The sequence below is a fragment of the Cydia amplana genome, chromosome 19 (genome assembly GCF_948474715.1).
Source record: "Cydia amplana chromosome 19, ilCydAmpl1.1, whole genome shotgun sequence".
Lineage (NCBI taxonomy): Eukaryota > Metazoa > Arthropoda > Insecta > Lepidoptera > Tortricidae > Cydia > Cydia amplana.
The window spans coordinates 2318195-2338282 of NC_086087.1; the positions used below are offsets into that span (position 1 = coordinate 2318195).

The 20088-nt window shown below is 39.4% G+C and overlaps 1 protein-coding gene across 1 annotated transcript; it reads right to left on the bottom strand.

The window, feature by feature from the left end:
* Positions 1-5924: 5924 nt before the first annotated feature.
* LOC134656831 (malate dehydrogenase, mitochondrial) lies at positions 5925-20067 on the bottom strand. The gene is made up of 6 exons (XM_063512358.1): positions 19876-20067; positions 19518-19728; positions 13912-14108; positions 9463-9702; positions 8288-8380; positions 5925-6166 (listed from the first exon to the last, which is right to left on the bottom strand). The coding sequence occupies exons 1-6, from the start codon at positions 19951-19953 to the stop codon at positions 5957-5959; spliced, it is 1029 nt and encodes a 342-aa protein (XP_063368428.1). The 5' UTR covers positions 19954-20067; the 3' UTR covers positions 5925-5956.
* Positions 20068-20088: the final 21 nt, after the last annotated feature.

Consider the following 20088-nt stretch of genomic DNA (forward strand, 5'->3'; position numbering starts at 1 on the left):
GTCGCTGCCACTTCTATTGTGGCACAAGATATATACAGCGGACCTGACGCTCCTATACCGCCGCTCAAATTGTATATTTTATATTTAAGTATCAAAACAATGCTAATATTCCTTGATTTTTATCATAGACAAGGAAAATAACGAAGTTGTGCAAAATGTAGGCGTGTGTTGCACAGCTGACCTAAATGATGTTATACAGTTGGTATAATGGGATAGTTAAATTTTAAACTGCTAAGTTTTAAAAATCTAGCTACAACAAAATGTATAGTGCTGTATAGCACCATCTAGAATCAGATGTGCATATTCATTCCTTGTCTATGCTTTTCACTAAAGTTAACCTTACTTGTCATTATAGCCTATAGTTGACATGGCGACTGATCAATATTAAATCTTATTGCGAATTGCTAAGGTCTAATATTGGTTAGCCCAGTGTAGGAGGTCAGAGCCCGCACCCAGGTCTTCCGTCGCTCCGGTCGCTAGGCGTCCACTAGCGACTAATGACTAACGTGTACCGACTAATGTCTAGTAGCAGATTCCTCGCCGCTGCCGGCCCGCGGCGCTCCCTGTACATAGCACCCGTATAGCGCGGCGCCGGCGCAACATACGTTTATAAATATTAGTACACGGTAATCGGTATAGACACGTCATCATGTATACATTCTGTGCATTTGTAATTATACTTAGGTAAGGTACGATAGAGATTTGTTTTCGTTAGCTAGGTCCGGCCCCCGCGGCCACATGCGGGGCCCGCGCCGCCCGCGCCGGCGCTACATACGTGTGTGAACCCAGCTGCGCGTGCGCATCCCGAGCCCGAGCGGACCTACCGCCACTCTGTTGGACAGATCTCATACTTGATACTCGCTTGCGTTAGCCCAATGATATATAACCATAGATAGGTTATACTCATACTTGAGGAGCACAAAAATACTTCCATATTTATTTCTGTGCCTCCGAAGAAATTTGTTATTTTTGATTAATTTTCTCATTCCATCCATCTTTGTCACATTCGTTGTTAAACATAAGGTCGTCTCTTTCTCTTTCGGTGTGCGGGAGCTCGTTAGCACGTGCACATTTCTCGCTTGTCCAGCCGCGACTAAAGGCAACTTGTCCAATTTGTCACAAGGTAAACGCTTCAATTTTGGAACGCCTATAACCTATCTTGAGTTATAAATCATTGCGTTAGCCAAAATCTAAGCTGGAGTTAGTACATTGATCTAACTTTGGGTTTTAAACGCGACGCGAGCGGGTCCAATGTCGTTGGCAACAAAAGGAATGTACGATAGTTTTGGCAGTAGCTCCGCGAGGGTTGAGCTCTCATAACCGACTTCTGGGGCCTATTGCATAAATACAAACTAATACTATTAGTGGTTTTACAAAATCACTAATAGTATTAGATTAGCTTGTATTTCACTATGCAATAGGCCCCTGTTTGTCGCTTAGAGGGCCAGGGACGCGACTACAGCATAAATCAGACCGTGTCCGTCGGACGCCGCCACCATTTATTATTTATACTTTATTATTTTTGCAGTTTATAAATCGATTACATATACATTTTTTTACTATTCCTGTTATTTCAGTAAGAGTTAAAACACTTCAATTAATGGGTAAATATTTGAGCTTTACTCGTGTACAGTTTGCTTTATAATTTTATATGAATTAATATTAGCTTCAGACAGAATCAAATCAGTTTTTACGTCGAGGATGAATGGAAGACCTAATGAGAGGTCGCGTGTTATTGTTTTGTATGTTATTGTATACTAGGGTTTATTTGTATATAAGCGAGGTGGCGCGTGTGACGGCCGGCGTGTTGTAAATGTTTTATATTATGTAAAAACGACTGATTATATTAAAGTTCTGTTGAAGCCGGGCGGGCGCCGCGGCGCGCCCTGTCATTGTGATTTCTTTATAAATTGTAATATTAATAATGTAATTTAAGTAGCCGAAAGAAAAGATAATCCTTGTAAGTCCGAGTAAAGCGAAAACAAAGTTTTGGAGGACTCAATCAATAAATATGATGCAAATCGATGCTTGGTTTTATTTGACTTGGAAGTGCTGTGTTCCCTGTTTTTACCCGATTGACTCTTTACTAGGCTAACTAAAGGATGTTATATATTTACCGTACATATGGTGCTACTTTCCCGAACTAGTGCGGGAAATGGCACTTTCCGTGCGTATGTCGAAAGTTTAAACGGCCATATGTACTGTAAAACGATACACGTTGTACGATACACGTGCGAATACGTAATTCGCACCTCGTGTCGATTTAAAACAGTCCCTTCGGTCTTGTTTTAATTTATCGCCACTCGTTTCGAATTTCCTTTTTCCGCACTTGTATCTTAAATAACTATTCCCACATACGGCACTTCAAACATGTGTTCTATTTTCGATCAGTAAGACTGAAATTCGATTGTCATTTTAGAACTGTCAGCCTGGTAAAGGGTTTAGGCATTATACTTACTTTACTCTTTGGTTTAGGCAAAACTAAAGGAAGGGTTATGAACTAATGATTTTAGCAGTCTCTGTAGGTATGTAACTAACGGAATAGGTATGTTTGTATACATTATGTATGTTCACGGCAATAAATTTTCTGTAGACTGGTATTACCCCATCTAAAAACAAAGTTCATTCGCTCAACCATGAATATTTCTTCGTTGTCACTTCGTTTTATAAATAAACATATTGGCTGGCTGACAAATCACACCAACAAAACTTTTATGTTTTATATACGCCTGAGAAGCGTAATAGCAGCTAATAAGTAAATGGTTTATAATCTAAATTCTGAAAAATATTACATTAATTCTAAATCAGTTAAATGTCCATGCCAAGATCCTTAAACCGTATCTAGTGTCCCTTCAGCAAATGGCGCGTTTGATTCGCATTAGTGAAAGATTTCAGTGGTATAGAGTACTTACCTACCTACGACTAGCAGAAGAGTTGTGTTTGCCCATCACCAGTAAGTTCTTAACAAAATGAACAGAAATAAATAAATATTATAGCACATTCTTAAACAGATTGACTAAGTCCCACAGTAAGCTCAAGAAGGCTTGTGATGTGGGTACTCAACGATATATATAATATGCAAATACTTACATAAATACATAGAAAACACCCAAGACTAAGGAACAAATATCTGTGCTCATCACACAAATAAACGCCCTTACCGGGATTCGAACCCGGGCGGCTTCACAGGCAGGGTCACCCACTAAGCCAGACCAGTCGTCAAAAACTGTCTTGAGTGATATATGAGATTTGACCATGGAAAGAAGCGCCCGCTTTAGCTACAGCAATCCCAAGGCGCGCTCCTGGACGGGAGTTACCGTGTTCTCGGCGTACCTGGTGCTGCTGATGCTGGAGGTATACATCGAGTTCTTCGAGAAACAGTCGCATTTGAGGGTGTACGATGCGATCTGTGGACTTGTGACGAGCCAGTGAAATGATATTGTTATTAACTCACATTTATAGACGGGTCTATCGCGAAATTTATTTAATTACACTTTATTTACCGACGTTTCGACACAGGTTTCACTGGTCGTGGTCGCGGCTAACAGGCCGCGTAGCCAAAGTACCAATCGCTAACGCTCCGTAGCGATCGAAACGCAACTGTCCCTGTCGCACTAATATGGAAAAGTGATAGATATACACAAAGCGATTCGATAGCGATTGTCACCTTGGCTAGGCCGCCTGATGTCCCAGCAAAATGTCAAAACAGAGATTTGTGCAACTACCCGACGAAAAGTGTATGTATGTGAGTTAATATGTGTTCAAAACGCGAAAGTTTTAAATATGCTATTGTTATTTTCACTGATGGCTAATACCACACGGCTACCGAAACATTTTCTTGTTATTTGAACTCAACGCGGAAGACATGAAATAAGTCTTTGTTTTATGGTGACAATGTTTTATGATTTTGTCTATTTTTTAAAAAGAATATTTGCTTAATCTTCAGTCATATCCAGCCGTTTTATCAAATCTATTTGTGCCCGTAAAACGGAACTGTTTTACCTACTTGCATGGCGATTTGTGGACAATTTACTGGTAACATTAGTAAGAGACCCCTCATTATTGGTCGCATAGAAGGTAGCATCTATAGAAGTGGTCTACGCGTGCCTCCGTGAGGGACAAAACATATAAATTCGACCAAATTTATTTGTTATGGTGGGCAACAAATGAATTCGACCAATCACGGTGGTCAATTTACGGTGGGGAATAAAACAAGATGTGAGACTGTGACAAGGACAAACAATAATAGCGCTTTCGCTGCTACTCCTACTGAAAGATACATAAGACTATCCCGTTCTGTCAGTTATCCCCACCACTCATGCCCAATCCAGTTATACTAGATTCATGATTGGTCGGCAAGGCAGGCTGTCAAACAAACTGCCGAATCCGACACAGGAGCAGACGATTCAACGGAGCCACGCCGTTTTGTCGCCTAAATAGTGTTTAGTTTTAAGTTTATAAAATATATATGTATGTTAGTCTGTAAGGTATTTGTAATATGGGCCTTGTTGCCTGAATTAAACTTCTAAATAAATAAATAAATATGTCAGTGTTGCCGGTGTAGACTTGTAAAATGTAACTTCTGGCTATTTTTGCCATTCATCGTCAAAGCTGTGCTATAGGGAACGAGCATGAACTGTAGGGGGCAGCACAGGATCTCCCTGTTTATTGGCGCGAAGTGTAAATGTCAAGTTTAAGTTTTCGATTTAGGTCACAAGATGGCAGCCCTGCAACGCTTTTTTCTTAGCCTGTTATAGTGTTCCACTGCTGGGCAAAGGTCTCTCCCCTTGATCTCCACAACTCCCGGTTTTGTGCTTTTGTAATATATTTTGTAAATTTAAGGTAAATAAAACATTATATAAAGTGTAGTAACATTTATTACCACATCCGGACACTTAATATATTTACAAACATTCGTCCTCTCGCAAACATGGTAACTTTGGTTTGGCAATATGTGCTACGTAATACCTCGACCACAATACTTGGTTGAATATTTCGATACTAAGAGACACTAAAAAGTTAAAAACATCCATTTTAAGTCTGAGAGTATCGAAATAACTTTGCTCGAAATGCAGATGAAATACTAAGTGTATATACGGGGTTTAGCTATTTACCACGCTACCAATGGGCCAGACCGGATGTAAAGATGATTCAATACTGTATTATGGTGTATAAATATCAATTAATAACAATACCGGATAAAAAATGATTAAAAAAAGTTGATAATAATAATTTAAAACAATAAATATTTTAACAATAGACTTAAACTTAAATCGATTCTCCGCGCCTGGCCTTCTACTTAATTTAATGACAAATGTCATTGTAACCGGTTAAAATTCTTCGACATATTTTGTTAAAAAGGTTAAGAAAATTTAACCCTTTTCCAATAATATTACTGTCAGCGTTTATGCTTGGCAGCTATGCTATCCTCTAGTCGCCCAGAGGCCTTTTAAAAGGCCATTTCATCGCACTGGATTTTATTAAGTCTTTTCCCCTTGGACAGGAGTCAAGAGATACAACTTTAGGTGGTTGTCAGTTAAAGTCGATAATCCCTTATCACCTTCAAAATGAGTTAAGAGGTTTGCACGATTTATTTTATACTATTAGAAGTACACTTGGCACTGGAGGCCTCGGTCACTTTTTCTTACTATATGACATTTATTTCAGTATATGATTTATTTTATTTGGGGCCGCTAGAGTTCAAAAACTTATTAACTCCTCAACTGCCTTGTCCCGTATCCGTCCCAGACAATTTAGTTTAGACTGTATTATGTCTATTTCAGTTTATAAATTATATATAGTAGTGTGACTACTTAAAAACACAATAAAAATAATTTGATTTGTTCCCAAAGTTGTGTGTTTAACATTTGAAAGGTTACTAATTCAGTAGCAAATTTTTGACACTGGCGTTCGAGGGGTTAACCACGTTACAATGACATTTCCACACTTTGTCCATCTACTTGTTGACGAACTTCTCCCCGGTGGCGATGTTCTTCTTGAGCTCAGGGATGGCCTCCTTGAGCAGCTGTTGCTCGTACTGGTTTAGGGTTCCGTAGCCGAGGTTCTTAGCCACGCCGCCCTTGCCGAACACCACCGGGTTCGCGAAGTACGCCGCCTCCGTCAGCTCAGACTTAATGTACGCACACTCCACTACGTTAGACTCGCCCTGGATTAGAAAAAATTACATTACATTTATTTAAACTTTATTGCACAGTAAAAAATGTACAAAAGGCGAACTTAACGCCTGAAGGCATCCTCTACCAGTTAACCCTCGAGAACAGAGAGCAAACAGTGATAGGTGCAAGAAAAATTTAAAGTACGAACAGTTTAATATTAAACATAATTTTTTATGTTGTACAACATACTATTTCAAATATACATATTATTATTGCTATAATATACTTACTTATACATACATAATATACACATATATATATATATATATATATATACAAATATTATATAAATAAATATATACCTGCTTTAAGATTTTTATGAGACTTAACTAAGAGACTTTTCTAAAAGATGTCTGCGCAACTTGATTTTAAACAGAGTTTGGGTCTGACTTTGCCTTATCTCGAGAGGGAGGGAATTCCAAACATTACACAAAATTTCGATTTTTGAAGCGAAAACTTCTTTAGCGGCGCTTTTTGTGATGGGGAAAAAATGTTAAACTCGTAACAGGTGTCACGTGACCGTAAGACGGACACGTGACCTGATCGAAAAACTGTTACTTCAATATCAGGAGTTTTTCTTTATTGATTTAAATGCCATGTAGTGAGTTTCGATCTGACCGGTATTAATATAACTCGAGTACTAACAGTGATGTGCTTAGGAGTTTCAAGTAATGCGACGAAATAACGCTAAATGGCGTTAACCTCAATAGGGATGTTGACATGAATCGCGAATATATAACATGTTATGTTTTTACCATAGCAGGGAATATTAGAACGCGGAAAATCATATTTTGCAAGTGTAAATATGCGTAATAAATTAATTAAAAATAATCAAAAGTATTTAAAATAATGCCCAGTATCACGTGACTGCAAACGCCAATCGAAGCGCGTGACGTAATCACAGTGGAATTACCAAAGACAAGTATAAAACCTGCCTAAGTGTCTACAGATTATCGTACCGAAACGCGATCTTGGTGCGGTGCGGCGCACGAATCGATAGTGTGTAAGGTGGTGCGTTAAGGACGCAGCTATAAGTTAGAGCGAGAAAAAAAGTCGCTGTCCGATGCGGTAGTGTGTTAAGGCTTTAAAAAAAAATTGTCAGTTGCCATATAAAGAATTTAAAAAATGTCTGACAGCAGTTTGTTTAAAACGCCGTTACGTCATCAAGGTCACGTGACAGTTTGGAGCGTTTAGGCGCGAAATTTAAACACGAAACTTATTATACATGTTTTTTTATTCAAAATTAATGAATATATTTTTTTAATATTTTTTTCTGTAATTATTACGTGTCTATCTACAAAATAAAACCAGTTCCAAAACATTGTCAACATCCCTATTATACATAGTGCTGCAGACATTTTGCAATAGTGATTGTGTTTTCACTTATAGACACCCCCCTCCCCCTTGCCACAATTATTCATGGGAAATAGTCGGGACAAAGTTTAGCCCGCCAGGCAGACCACAGTACTTTAAATAAATAAATAGATTTAAAAAAAATCCGAAAAAAAGTACAAACGCATGTTTTTGGTGTATTTGAATTTTCTGTGTTGTAATTTGATTCTAAGCTTTTTCAAGTTTCTTTGTCACAAGAAAGAACACTATCTCCAGAAAAATAATGTTTTTACATGAGACACTGTACACAATTGTGGAAAGTTCCACAGATAAAGAATAGTTAGCGTGTGACTTTCAATCCGGAGGTCGCGGGTTCAAACCCCGGCTCGTACCAATGAGTTTATCGGAACTTATGTACGAAATTGCGTTTGATATTTACCATTCGCTTTTCGGTGAAAGAAAACATCGTGAGGAAACCGGACTAAACCTAAGGCCTAGTTTGCCCTCTGGGTTGGAAGGTCACATGGCAGTCGCTTTCGTAAAAACTAGTGTCTACGCCAATTCTTGGGATTAGTTGTCAAGCGGACCCCAGGCTCCCAGGAGCCGTGACTAAAATGCCGGGAAGATGATGACGATGTGTAACCTTGAGGGGGGATTTAAATCTTCTCGGGGCAGAGGTGTAGGGTTGGAGCCGGTCTAACTAGCTTTATTTGACGTTCATAAGCGCATTGTAATTATGCCTACTTGAATAAACTATGTTTTATCTTATCTTATCTTACGTTAAGACCGCGCAGTACGGCGTTGGCGAGGCGCGCGCCGGCGTACGCCATGGAGAGCGTCGCGGAGCCGCCGCCAGCCTTCGCCTTCACCACCTGCAACCACACCGTAAGCGTCATTCACAATCTTATCAATGCTGTACACATGAATAATCTATCGGCGATTCGATTTTTTAGGCTGTCTTTAAACTTTCTTTAGGGGTTATTCCCACTAGTTACCACCAAGTTGTTACCAGTGGTAACTACTGGGAATTTTTTTCCCACCTTTTACCACTGGTAACTACTGGGAAAAATTATTCCCAGTATTTACCACCAAAACTTTGTTAAAGTTAAATACTAATAAAAACAGTATAAATAGTATAGTATAAATATCGAGTGATTTAATAAATAATTGTTAGTCGATTAGTGTTTAGTAAACTGCCTTAAAAGTGACCAAAAATATAGTTAAACAGTTTAACCGGTACTAGTACAAAAACTATAATATATGTAAGAATAAATTTAATAATCCATTTAGATTATTTTTTAAGTGATTTTATTAGGTAATTCAAAATCACTCTGTATTTATACTCTTACTATTTATACTGTTTTTATTAGTATTTAACTCTAACAAAATTTTGGTGGTAACTACTGGGAATAAAAATTCCCAGTAGTTACCACCAACTCGGTTTAGTGGTAACTACTGGGAATTTTTATTTTTCCCAGTAGTTACCAGTGGTAAAAGGTGGGAAAAAAATTCCCAGTAGTTACCACTGGTAACAACTTGGTGGTAACTAGTGGGAATAACCCTTCTTTAGCGCTTCATCGATTTTTTAATTTTAAAATTTATAGTACAATATGCACTACGACACCATACAAATTTCCTATCTTTATTGGCCTTCGATGACTGTATAAATCTTACCTCAGTACCAGCCTCTTGTATCCTCTTGGTCAAGGCCTCAATCTTGGCCTGGTCGGTCAGTTTCACAGCTGGCTTGCTCTGGCTGAGCACCGGGATGATGGTGACTCCGGAGTGTCCAACAATGACTGTATGGGTCTTACCTCAGTACCAGCCTCCTGTATCCTCTTAGTCAAGGCCTCAATCTTGGCTTGGTCGGTTAGTTTCACCGCTGGCTTGATCTGGCTGAGCACCAGGATGATGGTGACTCTGGAGTGTCCAACAATGACTGTATGGGTCTTACCTCAGTACCAGCCTCCTGTATCCTCTTAGTCAAGGCCTCAATCTTGCCCTGGTCGGTCAGTTTCACAGCTGGCTTGCTCTGGCTGAGGACCGGGATGATGGTGACTCCGGAGTGTCCCCCGATGACGGGGATCTGCACGGACTGGGGGTCGACGCCGTTGATCTCGCCGATGAAGGCGGCGGCTCGGACCACGTCGAGGGTCGTCACGCCGAGCACGCGGTTAGGGTCGTAACACCCGGCCTGGGGGGAGAAATAAGTTTATGACTCAACACAATAGGAAGCAGTACTTTCTCGGAAACTTTCGTATTTGTGATGCTACTTCAGTCAACCTCAGTACTTTTTGTACCGAGACTGACTGAAATAGCAAGACGCTTTCGTACGTTTCCGTGAAAATAAGATGGAAAATAATTATGCACTCACTACATCTGTATTAAAATTAAGGTTCTGATTAACGCCACAACAAGGTTGTCTCAAACGCGATAGGGAGCATGAACTGTACACCTGCTTCTTGTAGGAAACTGACATTAACAGTTTCATACAAGAAGTAAGTATTCGATTTATGGCAAACTCAAAACTTTAGAAGGGTTTTTCGTTCTATGGCTAACTTCGATCTCCATTACCAGATCAGATTGATAGTGCCATAACATTGCATCCATATTGCTTTATAGAAGTTGGGTAGGTAAAGAAAACTATCAGCTTAATTGGGCAATTTGAACATTGGATCAAAATTATTTATTATTTTAGTAGCCTTAAAATATAACTGTGAAAGTGTTCAATCCATATTAAAATACAATAACGATGATAAATTAGGATGTTATAATGTGTCTAACAACTTAATTACATTAAACAATGGAACATATTTCGTGTTCATGGTCCACAAAAGTCTGCAACAGTCAACAAGACAATAGCATATCGGCTCGGCTGACAACTCATTAAGTGCAACGTTATGATGACCGCTATTGGATATGATTGAGTGCACACTATATGTCTGCAAGGGTTACAAAACTGACAAATGACCGATTTAAGACACTCAGTGTATTACGGAAAAGGCAATGACCCCCGTTATGGCTTGGCCAAAAGGTCCCTATCGCCATACAGCTGCTATTTTGATGGGGACCTTTATACCCAGTATAGTGCAGCACGAGTTTTAGGTCAGAGAATAAATGGGATAGAGAGGTCCACTAAGTTTTAAGCTATTCTAAAATCGGGACCTCATGTAACACTAATAAATTACACAGAGTGTAACGAAAGTGGAGAAAGAGGTCTCTAAAATCCGTATAGCTGGATTGGTAACTCCGGAGTGTGGGAGAATGTAATAAAATCATGCCATTGATAAATATCAAATACAAGTATTATCGTACGAGCGATTATAGTAAACAAACTTATTACATCACATAATTATTGCATGTGTACAATTTCATTAGTATGCTGTTTGCAGCGTGATAAGCTCAGAATAGCGCGAGGAAAGTTGCATGCGGTCTCGGCGTGGATACTTATCTAACTTGTGATAAGAGAAGATACATACGTGAGTTGAAATGGGTAAACACAAATCATTTCTTAGCATTAAAAGCGGCCAAGTGCGAGTCGGACTCGCCCATGAAGGGTTCCGTATTTAGGCGATTTATGACGTATTAAAAAAAACTACTTACTAGATCTCGTTCAAACCAATTTTCGGTGGAAGTTTACACGGTAATGTACATCATATATTTTTTTTAGTTTTATCATTCTGTTATTTTAGAAGTTACAGGGGGGGGGACACACATTTTACCACTTTGGAAGTGTCTCTCGCGCAAACTATTCAGTTTAGAAAAAAATGATATTAGAAACCTCAATATCATTGAGCAGAGGCATTTGGCAGAGGCCACAGAGGGGCATGCATTGTATGTGAAATTAGAGCTCCAGGGGGCCTCCTGCCTATACCTGCCTACGCCCATGGACATCAGCGCTAGGCCACAAACATTTCTTCATATAAAAATGTAGTACCACTGGTACCACGATCCCGACTATCGGGTCGTCCGGCCTGGGAACGAAACCATAAAATACCCGATAGTCGGGTTTTCGGCACTGAATGTGTTATTTAATAACATTGACAAGCAACAACTTAACAATAAATACTAGCACAGTCTGATTTCTTTATTTAAACTTTATTTCGCATAATAAACGAATAGTGGACTTAGAGCGGTTTCGCACTACGTCCGATCCGAATCCGTGAAAATATGGTCCGAAGAGAACTATTTCTATGGTAATTTACGCACTCCGTCATCCGATTTCGGAAAGAAATCAGACGGATCTAGTGCGTAAATTACCATAGAAATAGTTCTACGGCTACTTCGGACCATATTTTCACGGATTTGGATCGGATTCGGATCGGACGTAGTGAGAAACCGCTCTTAGGGTCGGTTGCACCAATCATCGTTAAAGAGTTCGCTAAATTGTATTGTTATTGTATGGAAAGTTTCATAGTAAACCGCCGCGGGTGACGTTGATCAGTCTGTCAAGTACATACGGATGGTGCAACTGGCACTTAATGCCTCAATAATTGTTTACCATTCAATCAATGGACTAAAAATGTTCATTGAGATTGTATTAAATTACGAAAATTTTATGTTTTTGTCTTTTATTGTAGTTCTTTATTGAATAGGTTTTTTGGGTAGTCAAAATATTATAATGTAGGTATATGTTATATATTGTTACATTCAAAAGTGTTCATTTTACTTAAACAATATTCAATACCTATAATTAGTATGCCCTCTCCATTGTCTTATCAGATTATTTATTTAATCTTTATTGCACATAAGAAAACACACTGTACAAAAGGCGAACTTAATGCCATAAGGCATTCTCTACCAGTCAACCTTTAGGCAAAACAGATAAGTCACAGCATTTAATGGAGAAACAAATAACACTATGACCCGAATTGACGTTATTGTTATCTGTATATAACATACAGTTATTTACCATACACATGATGTAATCAAAGAGCATTGTTTCTTAATTATCATTGTTATTATTTATTCGAATTGAGCCTGAATAATGAGCTTTTTGTTTGGTTTATCTCGTTCTAGCAACACAGAATAAAATCATCATCTTCCTCGCGTTATCCCAGCATTTTGCCATCTGACCTTCCAACACAGAGGATAAACTAGACCTTATTGGGATTAGTCCGGTTTCCTCACGATGTTTCCTTCACCAAAAAGCAACTGGTAAATATCAAATATCAACACAGAATAAAATATAACTGTGGAATGAAGTCAAGTTCATTACAAAACAAAGACAGCTTTATCTACCTCCACTGATAAAGGAGCTAGTTTCTATAAATATGTCTGAAGTAACATTGATGAGTTATTTAACTTATTTACTGATTGAAAAATGTATTGTAACACTTAAAAGACCTCAAACTGTGCCTACACATATGTTAAACTTACAAATTCAGTACTGGGAGCAGACCTTACCTTGTCTTGTGCTTACACCGATTTAAGAAATAAAATATTCTTAATTAAGATGGTGCAGGTTTCACATGAGGAAAGCATTTGTTTTGTTTGAGTTGATAGCTTTCAATGTCTTCAAGCAACAGACCCACCATCCTACAGTACCTCAAAGGCACCATGGAGATGCGGGATCCCGTAATTAATGTAATGATAGCCATGATGGTCTTGGGAGACTGCTCAGTGACTACTTAGACCAGATCGCGTACAATAGGCTACATGACTAATTTTTTTTTATGGTATCAATCGATCGGGTTTGTTTTTAGGATCAAATCTCTATATGGGACCCATTGCATTAAAGTAACACAAAAGTCAGAAATTGTAGTCAGAGGCCGACAGTCGCACTTCACTCGCGAAACGCCCTATACAAAACGGACAAGGGCCGTGACGTCATCGCCCATCTTGTAGTATGGACAAAACAAGAAAATTGCGTTTTTGTCGGTGAAATATTGCGTTTATGTATATAGTTGCTATACAATATTTTATTGCATGAAATGTAAGGAATCGAATGGTACCCTTACTTTTATCGTTTTTGGAAGTTAAAAAAAAACTTAAATTTTGAAACTTTCAGGTCCTGTATTTTTGTAATTTTTCAATATTTTATTTTAATATCCACATTATTGTGATAAATTGCTCGTTTGCTATCTATTTTACTAGATTTTGTTATAAAATTCAACATGTGTCATCATCCCTATTATAGCATTTTATATCTATTCTTCTTCTTCAGTCGGTCCCTGGATCGTGACATCATGTCCTTCTGTTGAAGACCAGGTTCCTCCATAGGGTTCTGTTCCCCGCCAAGCGCATGGCCTCGTGCAGTTTTAATTGCATAGGTGCCGTAATTTGAGAACACCATCTAGTAGAGGGAGGGGCCTGAGGTCTCGAGCCTTCAACTTTGCCCTCATTATTACTCTTTCCAGGCTATCAGGAGACGTGAGAGGGGCTTAACAAACAACAAACTCACCTTCTTCAGTACTTCGGAGGCAATAGGCACCATGGAGTTGACGGGGTTGGTGATGATGGCCATGATGGCCTTGGGGGACTGTTCAGCCACCACCTGCGCCAGGTCGCGCACGATGGAGGCGTTGGTGTTGAAGAGGTCATCACGGGTCATGCCCGGCTTGCGGGGCACACCGGCGGGGATCACGACCAGGTCGGCACCTGGAAAGAGTATTGAGTTTAGGTTTTTGTTAATTGATCATAAGATTCAGTGTGTTGAGTGTCAGTGTCACGTCAACGTCAATTTATTTTCTCCCGATATATTTTATTTATTTCTACCATTTATTCTTAATTTTACGTCTCCAAACACAAATAACATGGTGCCCTTATGTGGTAAATGTGGCGGGAAAACAGCGTCTCGTAAGTTCTTAGAGTGCTCAAACTGTAATCTCCGATTCTGCCTGGAGTGTTTAGATGTAATTGGTGTGGGTTATAAGCGCTTCTCGCTAATGACTATAGAAAACCGAAGTAGCTGGAAGTGCCGTTATTGCCACGAAAAATCTGGCAAGCCATCACCTACTATGAACAAACAAAAGAAACCGATGAGCCCGGCGAATAATTCTTCCTCATCCAACACTCCATCCGTCAGTTCCACCCGATCTTGCACTGCCGACACTGGTAAAGAAAATGTATCTTACAACTCTAATTGCTTCACCCTAGTGCCACATAATCCGCCAATTACTGAGAGTATTGACATCGACGCTATCGCACGGCTCACTTCGGAAATAAAGCTATTGCGCAATGACTTAAACACACAGCTAACCAAGCTCTCTGAGACCGTCGCAAAGTGCACGGATAAACTAGCTCTGTTCGAAAACAGGCTAACAACGGTTGAAACTAAAATTAAACTGCTGGAAGAGCAGAAACTTGATAATCACTTTCTTCAACAGAGAGTCTGTGAGCTTGAAGAGCAACTCAATAACCAGGAGCAAATTTTTACCCAAAACGAAATCGAGATAATGGGTGTCAATGAATCACCCCAAGAAAACCCGGTGCATCTAGCGTTATGTATTGCCGCGAAGATTGGATTAGCTCTGAAAGAAGAGGACGTAGACTCCGTGACTAGAGTTGGTTTCCGCCGTAAACCCAACGACTCACACGATTCGGGCAATACGAGACCTCGGCCTCTGGTAGTTCGCCTGCTACGACGTACCAAACGCAACGCATTTCTACAAGCTGGCAAATCTAGGCACAACATAACGTCCGCTGACATCCAGGTAGCTGGTCCTCCAGAAAAGCTTTTCTTCAATGAAAGGCTTACAAAGTCTAACCGGCTGTTATTTCGTGCCGCCCGTACCCGCTCTAGACAATCCGGGTACAAATTCTGCTGGACCAAACACGGTTCAATATTTATTAGAAAGCAAGAAGGCAGTGCTGCTATCCGGATTCGTCGCGTCGCTGACCTTGACCGTTGTTTGGACTGCTACACGAGCTCTGCTGCTGAGAAGTCTCAGGATGTGTCCTGGTCTGAAGCAGAAAATATGCAGCCCGAATATCCCTGACTTCAACCTTCTTACAACATTTTTGCGCTATTTTATTTACTATTACTCAATTCTTATGTTATTTTTCATATGTTCTTCTCTTAATCATGTTATATATTTATACACTTCATACACACTTCACAAATTTAACACCACACTAAAACAAGGAGCGGCGAGTAAAATCCAGGTAAGCTACTTAGGAGCGATGTCTGAATGGTATTTCCTTATTTTAGTTTTTTGTTTCTATTTAATTTCCATAGATGGCGTTACTTGAGTTAGATAATGTTCTGGACAACGACCTGGCTATTGATTGTCTCGCACTCGAAGTCCTCGAAAACTGTCAACAGTATCTCACTCCTAATTATAGTTTTAAATTGGCAGCCCTAAACATAAGAAGTCTCCAACGTAACTTCGATTCCTTCTTTGTGACGTTAAATAGAATAAATATTGAGTTCGACATTATCATTCTTACCGAATGTTGGTTAAATGATTCTACGGTTATAGATTTACTTCCTAACTACCAAATGTTCCATACGACAAGGGTAATAAATAAAAGTGGCGGAGTTGTTGCGTATGTAAACAACCGTCTATCGGTAACCTGCACCGAACCACCTATCGACGACGCAAACTGTCTTGCTTTAAATATTGAGGGTCAAACTTCAGTTTTAGGCATTTACCGCTCTCCTTCCTTCTCTGATTCAAGCTTATTTTTGAACTCCTTAGACACTTTTCTCAATGTTACAAACTCACGCCAAATCATCATAGCTGGCGATTTAAATATTGACATCTCCGATAATGCTACGCCCTCCCATCATAACCTATCAGATTATCTGAACCTTATGTCGGCCCACGGGTTTTTACCTGCGATTACTAAGCCCACGAGGGACAATGCGTGTCTGGACCATATTTTTATTAAGGCCGCGGTTGATTCGATAGGTATTGTTTGTAAATGCTCCGTAACAGATCATAACATTGTTATGGCTGGTCTCAAGTGTCCTTCACAAAATTCCCATAACAGAAATCGCTGGGTGCTAAAAACAGATTACAAATTAATTGCTAAAGAGCTGTCGGAGGTCGACTGGAGTCCTATCTCTAATAGTAGCGATGTTAACACTGCAGCTAACTACTTCAACACTATCCTATGCTCTGCAATTAAAAATAACACGAAAAAGATAAAAATTAGCCGTGCCAAATTCAATATTAAGCCTTGGGTAACACCTGGGGTAATTAGGTGCTTAAAACACAGAGATAAACTCCATAGGGACTCAAGAGCCTCTCCTAACAATCCGATCACACATATAATATACACCCGCTACAGAAACTTCTGTAACAACTTATTATACAATTTAAAGACTGAATTTCATAACAAGCAAATACAAGAAAATAAAGATAAACCTAAGAAACTATGGAAAACAATTAAGACTATATGCCAATTCTCAAACAATATAAACGATGCCGCCCACCTAACCAAATCTGGAAACTCCGCTCAAGAATCCCTTGATAGTTGTAACACTCACTTTACTACGGTAGGTAGTAATTTAGCTGATCAGATACTTTCCAAACTCGCGGAATCTCAACATACTCTAGCTGACAAGTTTGTTCCCTCACATACCACCCCACACTCATTTTTCATGCAGCCAACCGATACTTTTGAGGTAGAGATCCTTATTAGGCAACTCAAGTCTGACAAAGCTCCTGGATACGATGGCATTAAACCTTTACTAATCAAGGAAATAAAAGAGGTAATCCTTGAGCCTTTTGTCTGTCTCTGCAACCTTAGTCTAGAAAAAGGATACTTCCCTGACTGTTGGAAATTAGCTATTGTCTCCCCGATTCACAAATCCGGCCCAAAAGATCTGCCCACTAACTATAGACCCATCTCTCTCTTATGCGTTTTCTCTAAAATCTTAGAAAAAATTGTAAATATTCGTCTCGTGAACTATTTAGAGAAACACTCACTGTTGTCAGAACATCAGTTTGGTTTCAGACGCGGCAAATCGACTGAAGATGCCGTGCTTACTCTCACAAACATGATCTCTGGTCATCTAGATGCCGGTAAATGCTGTATAGGGGTATTCCTTGACCTGGCGAAGGCCTTTGACACCGTCTCAATTCCCATTCTTCTCAAGAAACTAGAAGCTCTCGGAATTCGAGGCTCTGCACACGACTGGTTTTCCAGCTACCTAACAAATAGACAGCAATCGGTTAAGATCGGAGATTCAACAAGCTGCAGATCTCACATCTACTTCGGCGTCCCACAGGGCAGTATCCTCGGTCCCTCGCTTTTTATTACATACATTAATGACCTTCTTCAAACCACTATCCCAAACTCAGAATTCATCTGCTATGCTGATGACACCGTAGCTCTTTTTAGTGGTAATACTTGGGAGGAAACATACTTGTCAGCTGAGGCAGGACTATCATTAGTATCGAAATGGTTGGATCACAATCTTCTCACTCTAAATATGAACAAAAGCTATCACATCCCATTCTCAAAGACATCAGTCTCCTCTGCTCCGCTCACATACCACTTAAAGTTACATTCCTGCGACACAAATAACTTAAACTGCTCATGTGGGTCCATAAGTAGATGCTACACCGTCAAGTATCTGGGCCTTATCGTTGATGAACACCTTTCTTTTAAACAACACTTGACTAGTCTATCCAAAAAAGTGAGAAAACTGATTTATTTAGTGAAACGGCTGCGGGACTGTTCACCTCTAAGTGTCCTTCGCGTTGTCTACCATGCCCTGTGCCAATCTGTTTTAAAATATTGTATTGCAGTCTGGGGCAGCGCAGGTAAGACGGCACTCCTAGAACTAGAGCGTGCGCAACGTGCTGTCATCAAAGTCATGCTAAGAAAACCTTTTAGATTTCCTACCGACTTGCTGTATAATGAAACGGGGATCCTCAGAGTCAGACAATTATTTATTTCAGCGCAGTGTGTAGAGTTCATAAAAGTATTACAAATTTACCGGTAAGAGACCTCATTTTGAGCAGACGTATATATAGAGTCCCGGTACCTGCTGTCCATACATCTCACGCCAAGAGGTTTGCTTCCCATATGCACCCATTTATATATAACTCTGTTTGCAAAATTATCGATCTAAAAACGTGTACTTTATCAAATGTTAAATCTAAACTCAAAAAATGGTTTGTGACCCTATCCTACAATGATACGGAAAATATAATACGTTCTTATGTTTAGGTCTGTCATCATCTAGTCCTTACTCGCTCTCCTACACCTTTCACACACACACACACACACACACACACACACACACACACACACATATACACACCCTAAAAGCTTACACCTTATCACCCTCTTTCACACATCATTTTAATTAGGTTTAGTTACCGTATGTTACCTACTCTTTTGTAAGCCCCAAGATACAGGCTCAGCCTAGTTTGGTGCTTACCGGACACCTTTGTGATTGCCTACCTATTTTATTATAAATAAATTATTCTTATTCTTATTCTTAGTTATGCAATACAATAATATCTGTTATTGACAAATAATAAGTAATACAAAAGATGAATGCCAAGTTTGGTAGATTTTTTAAAGGATTTTTTTAATTATTTAAAAATTACTTTTGTTCAAAAAAACATAGTAAAACAAAATTCTAAGGAACAACGGGACCATATAACATATCTCAGAACTCTCAGAAAATGTTAATCACAAACTGCAGTTTTAGGTTATTGTTAGATTAGTGTAGTTAATAAATCATAGTTTTCAGTATCAAATAAAGTGTTTTTATTTGAAATCAGAAAACATTATTACATAAAATTTATCATCCAACATGTTACAAAATACAGATAACAAAAATAACCTGTTATTTTCCACCAACAATGCCAAGGTCACTACATTTAGGACAACTCAAGCATAAAATTTGTTCAAATAGGAATATTTTAAGACATTGTGCTATTTAAGAGTATACAAGGTCAATATGTACTTAAAAACCATTGAGAATCGTCATTTGGTATCAAAAATAAAAATAATAGGTTATAAAAGTTGTTATGTAACATGCTAACATCAATCATAGATTTCGGTAGGGCCACGGTAATTGAATACTAAATTCAAATGTACCTTTGATGGCAGCAGGCAGCTCTTCAGCTCCCTTGTGGCCAGTGACCTTGGCAACTGTGTTCATGTGGGATAGGTCCACAGCCACGCCGGGCGTAACCGGAGCCAGGTCGTATAGCGCCAGCTGGGTCACCAGCGGGTTCTGTTTGATCAGCAGGGCCAGGGGCTGGCCAATGCCACCAGCCGCACCCGCCACCACAACTTTGAAATTCCTCTGAAATATCACATTTTTGTCAAATATACAGTCACTTTTGAAGGTAGGTGGAGGAGGAAGGAAAGATAATGAGTTTATAACACCGCTTTGGATAAATATTACATTGGAAATTAGAAAATCTTAACGAAAAGCGTAGAAGTTATATACCTGAGGAGATGTGGAGAAGCTCTTGGCTCCATTTTGAACGGCGAGTGTGCCAACAGGCTTCAGGGCGCGGGAGAACATCTTCGCGTGAGTATTAAAAGGGAAGTGTCAGAATTTTATTGAAAAATTAAAATATTCGCCGATCACTTCCACTGACCCTGCCGACCTTTCGAAGATAACTAGTGACGTGACGTAACTGACGTAACGTCAGTGGCA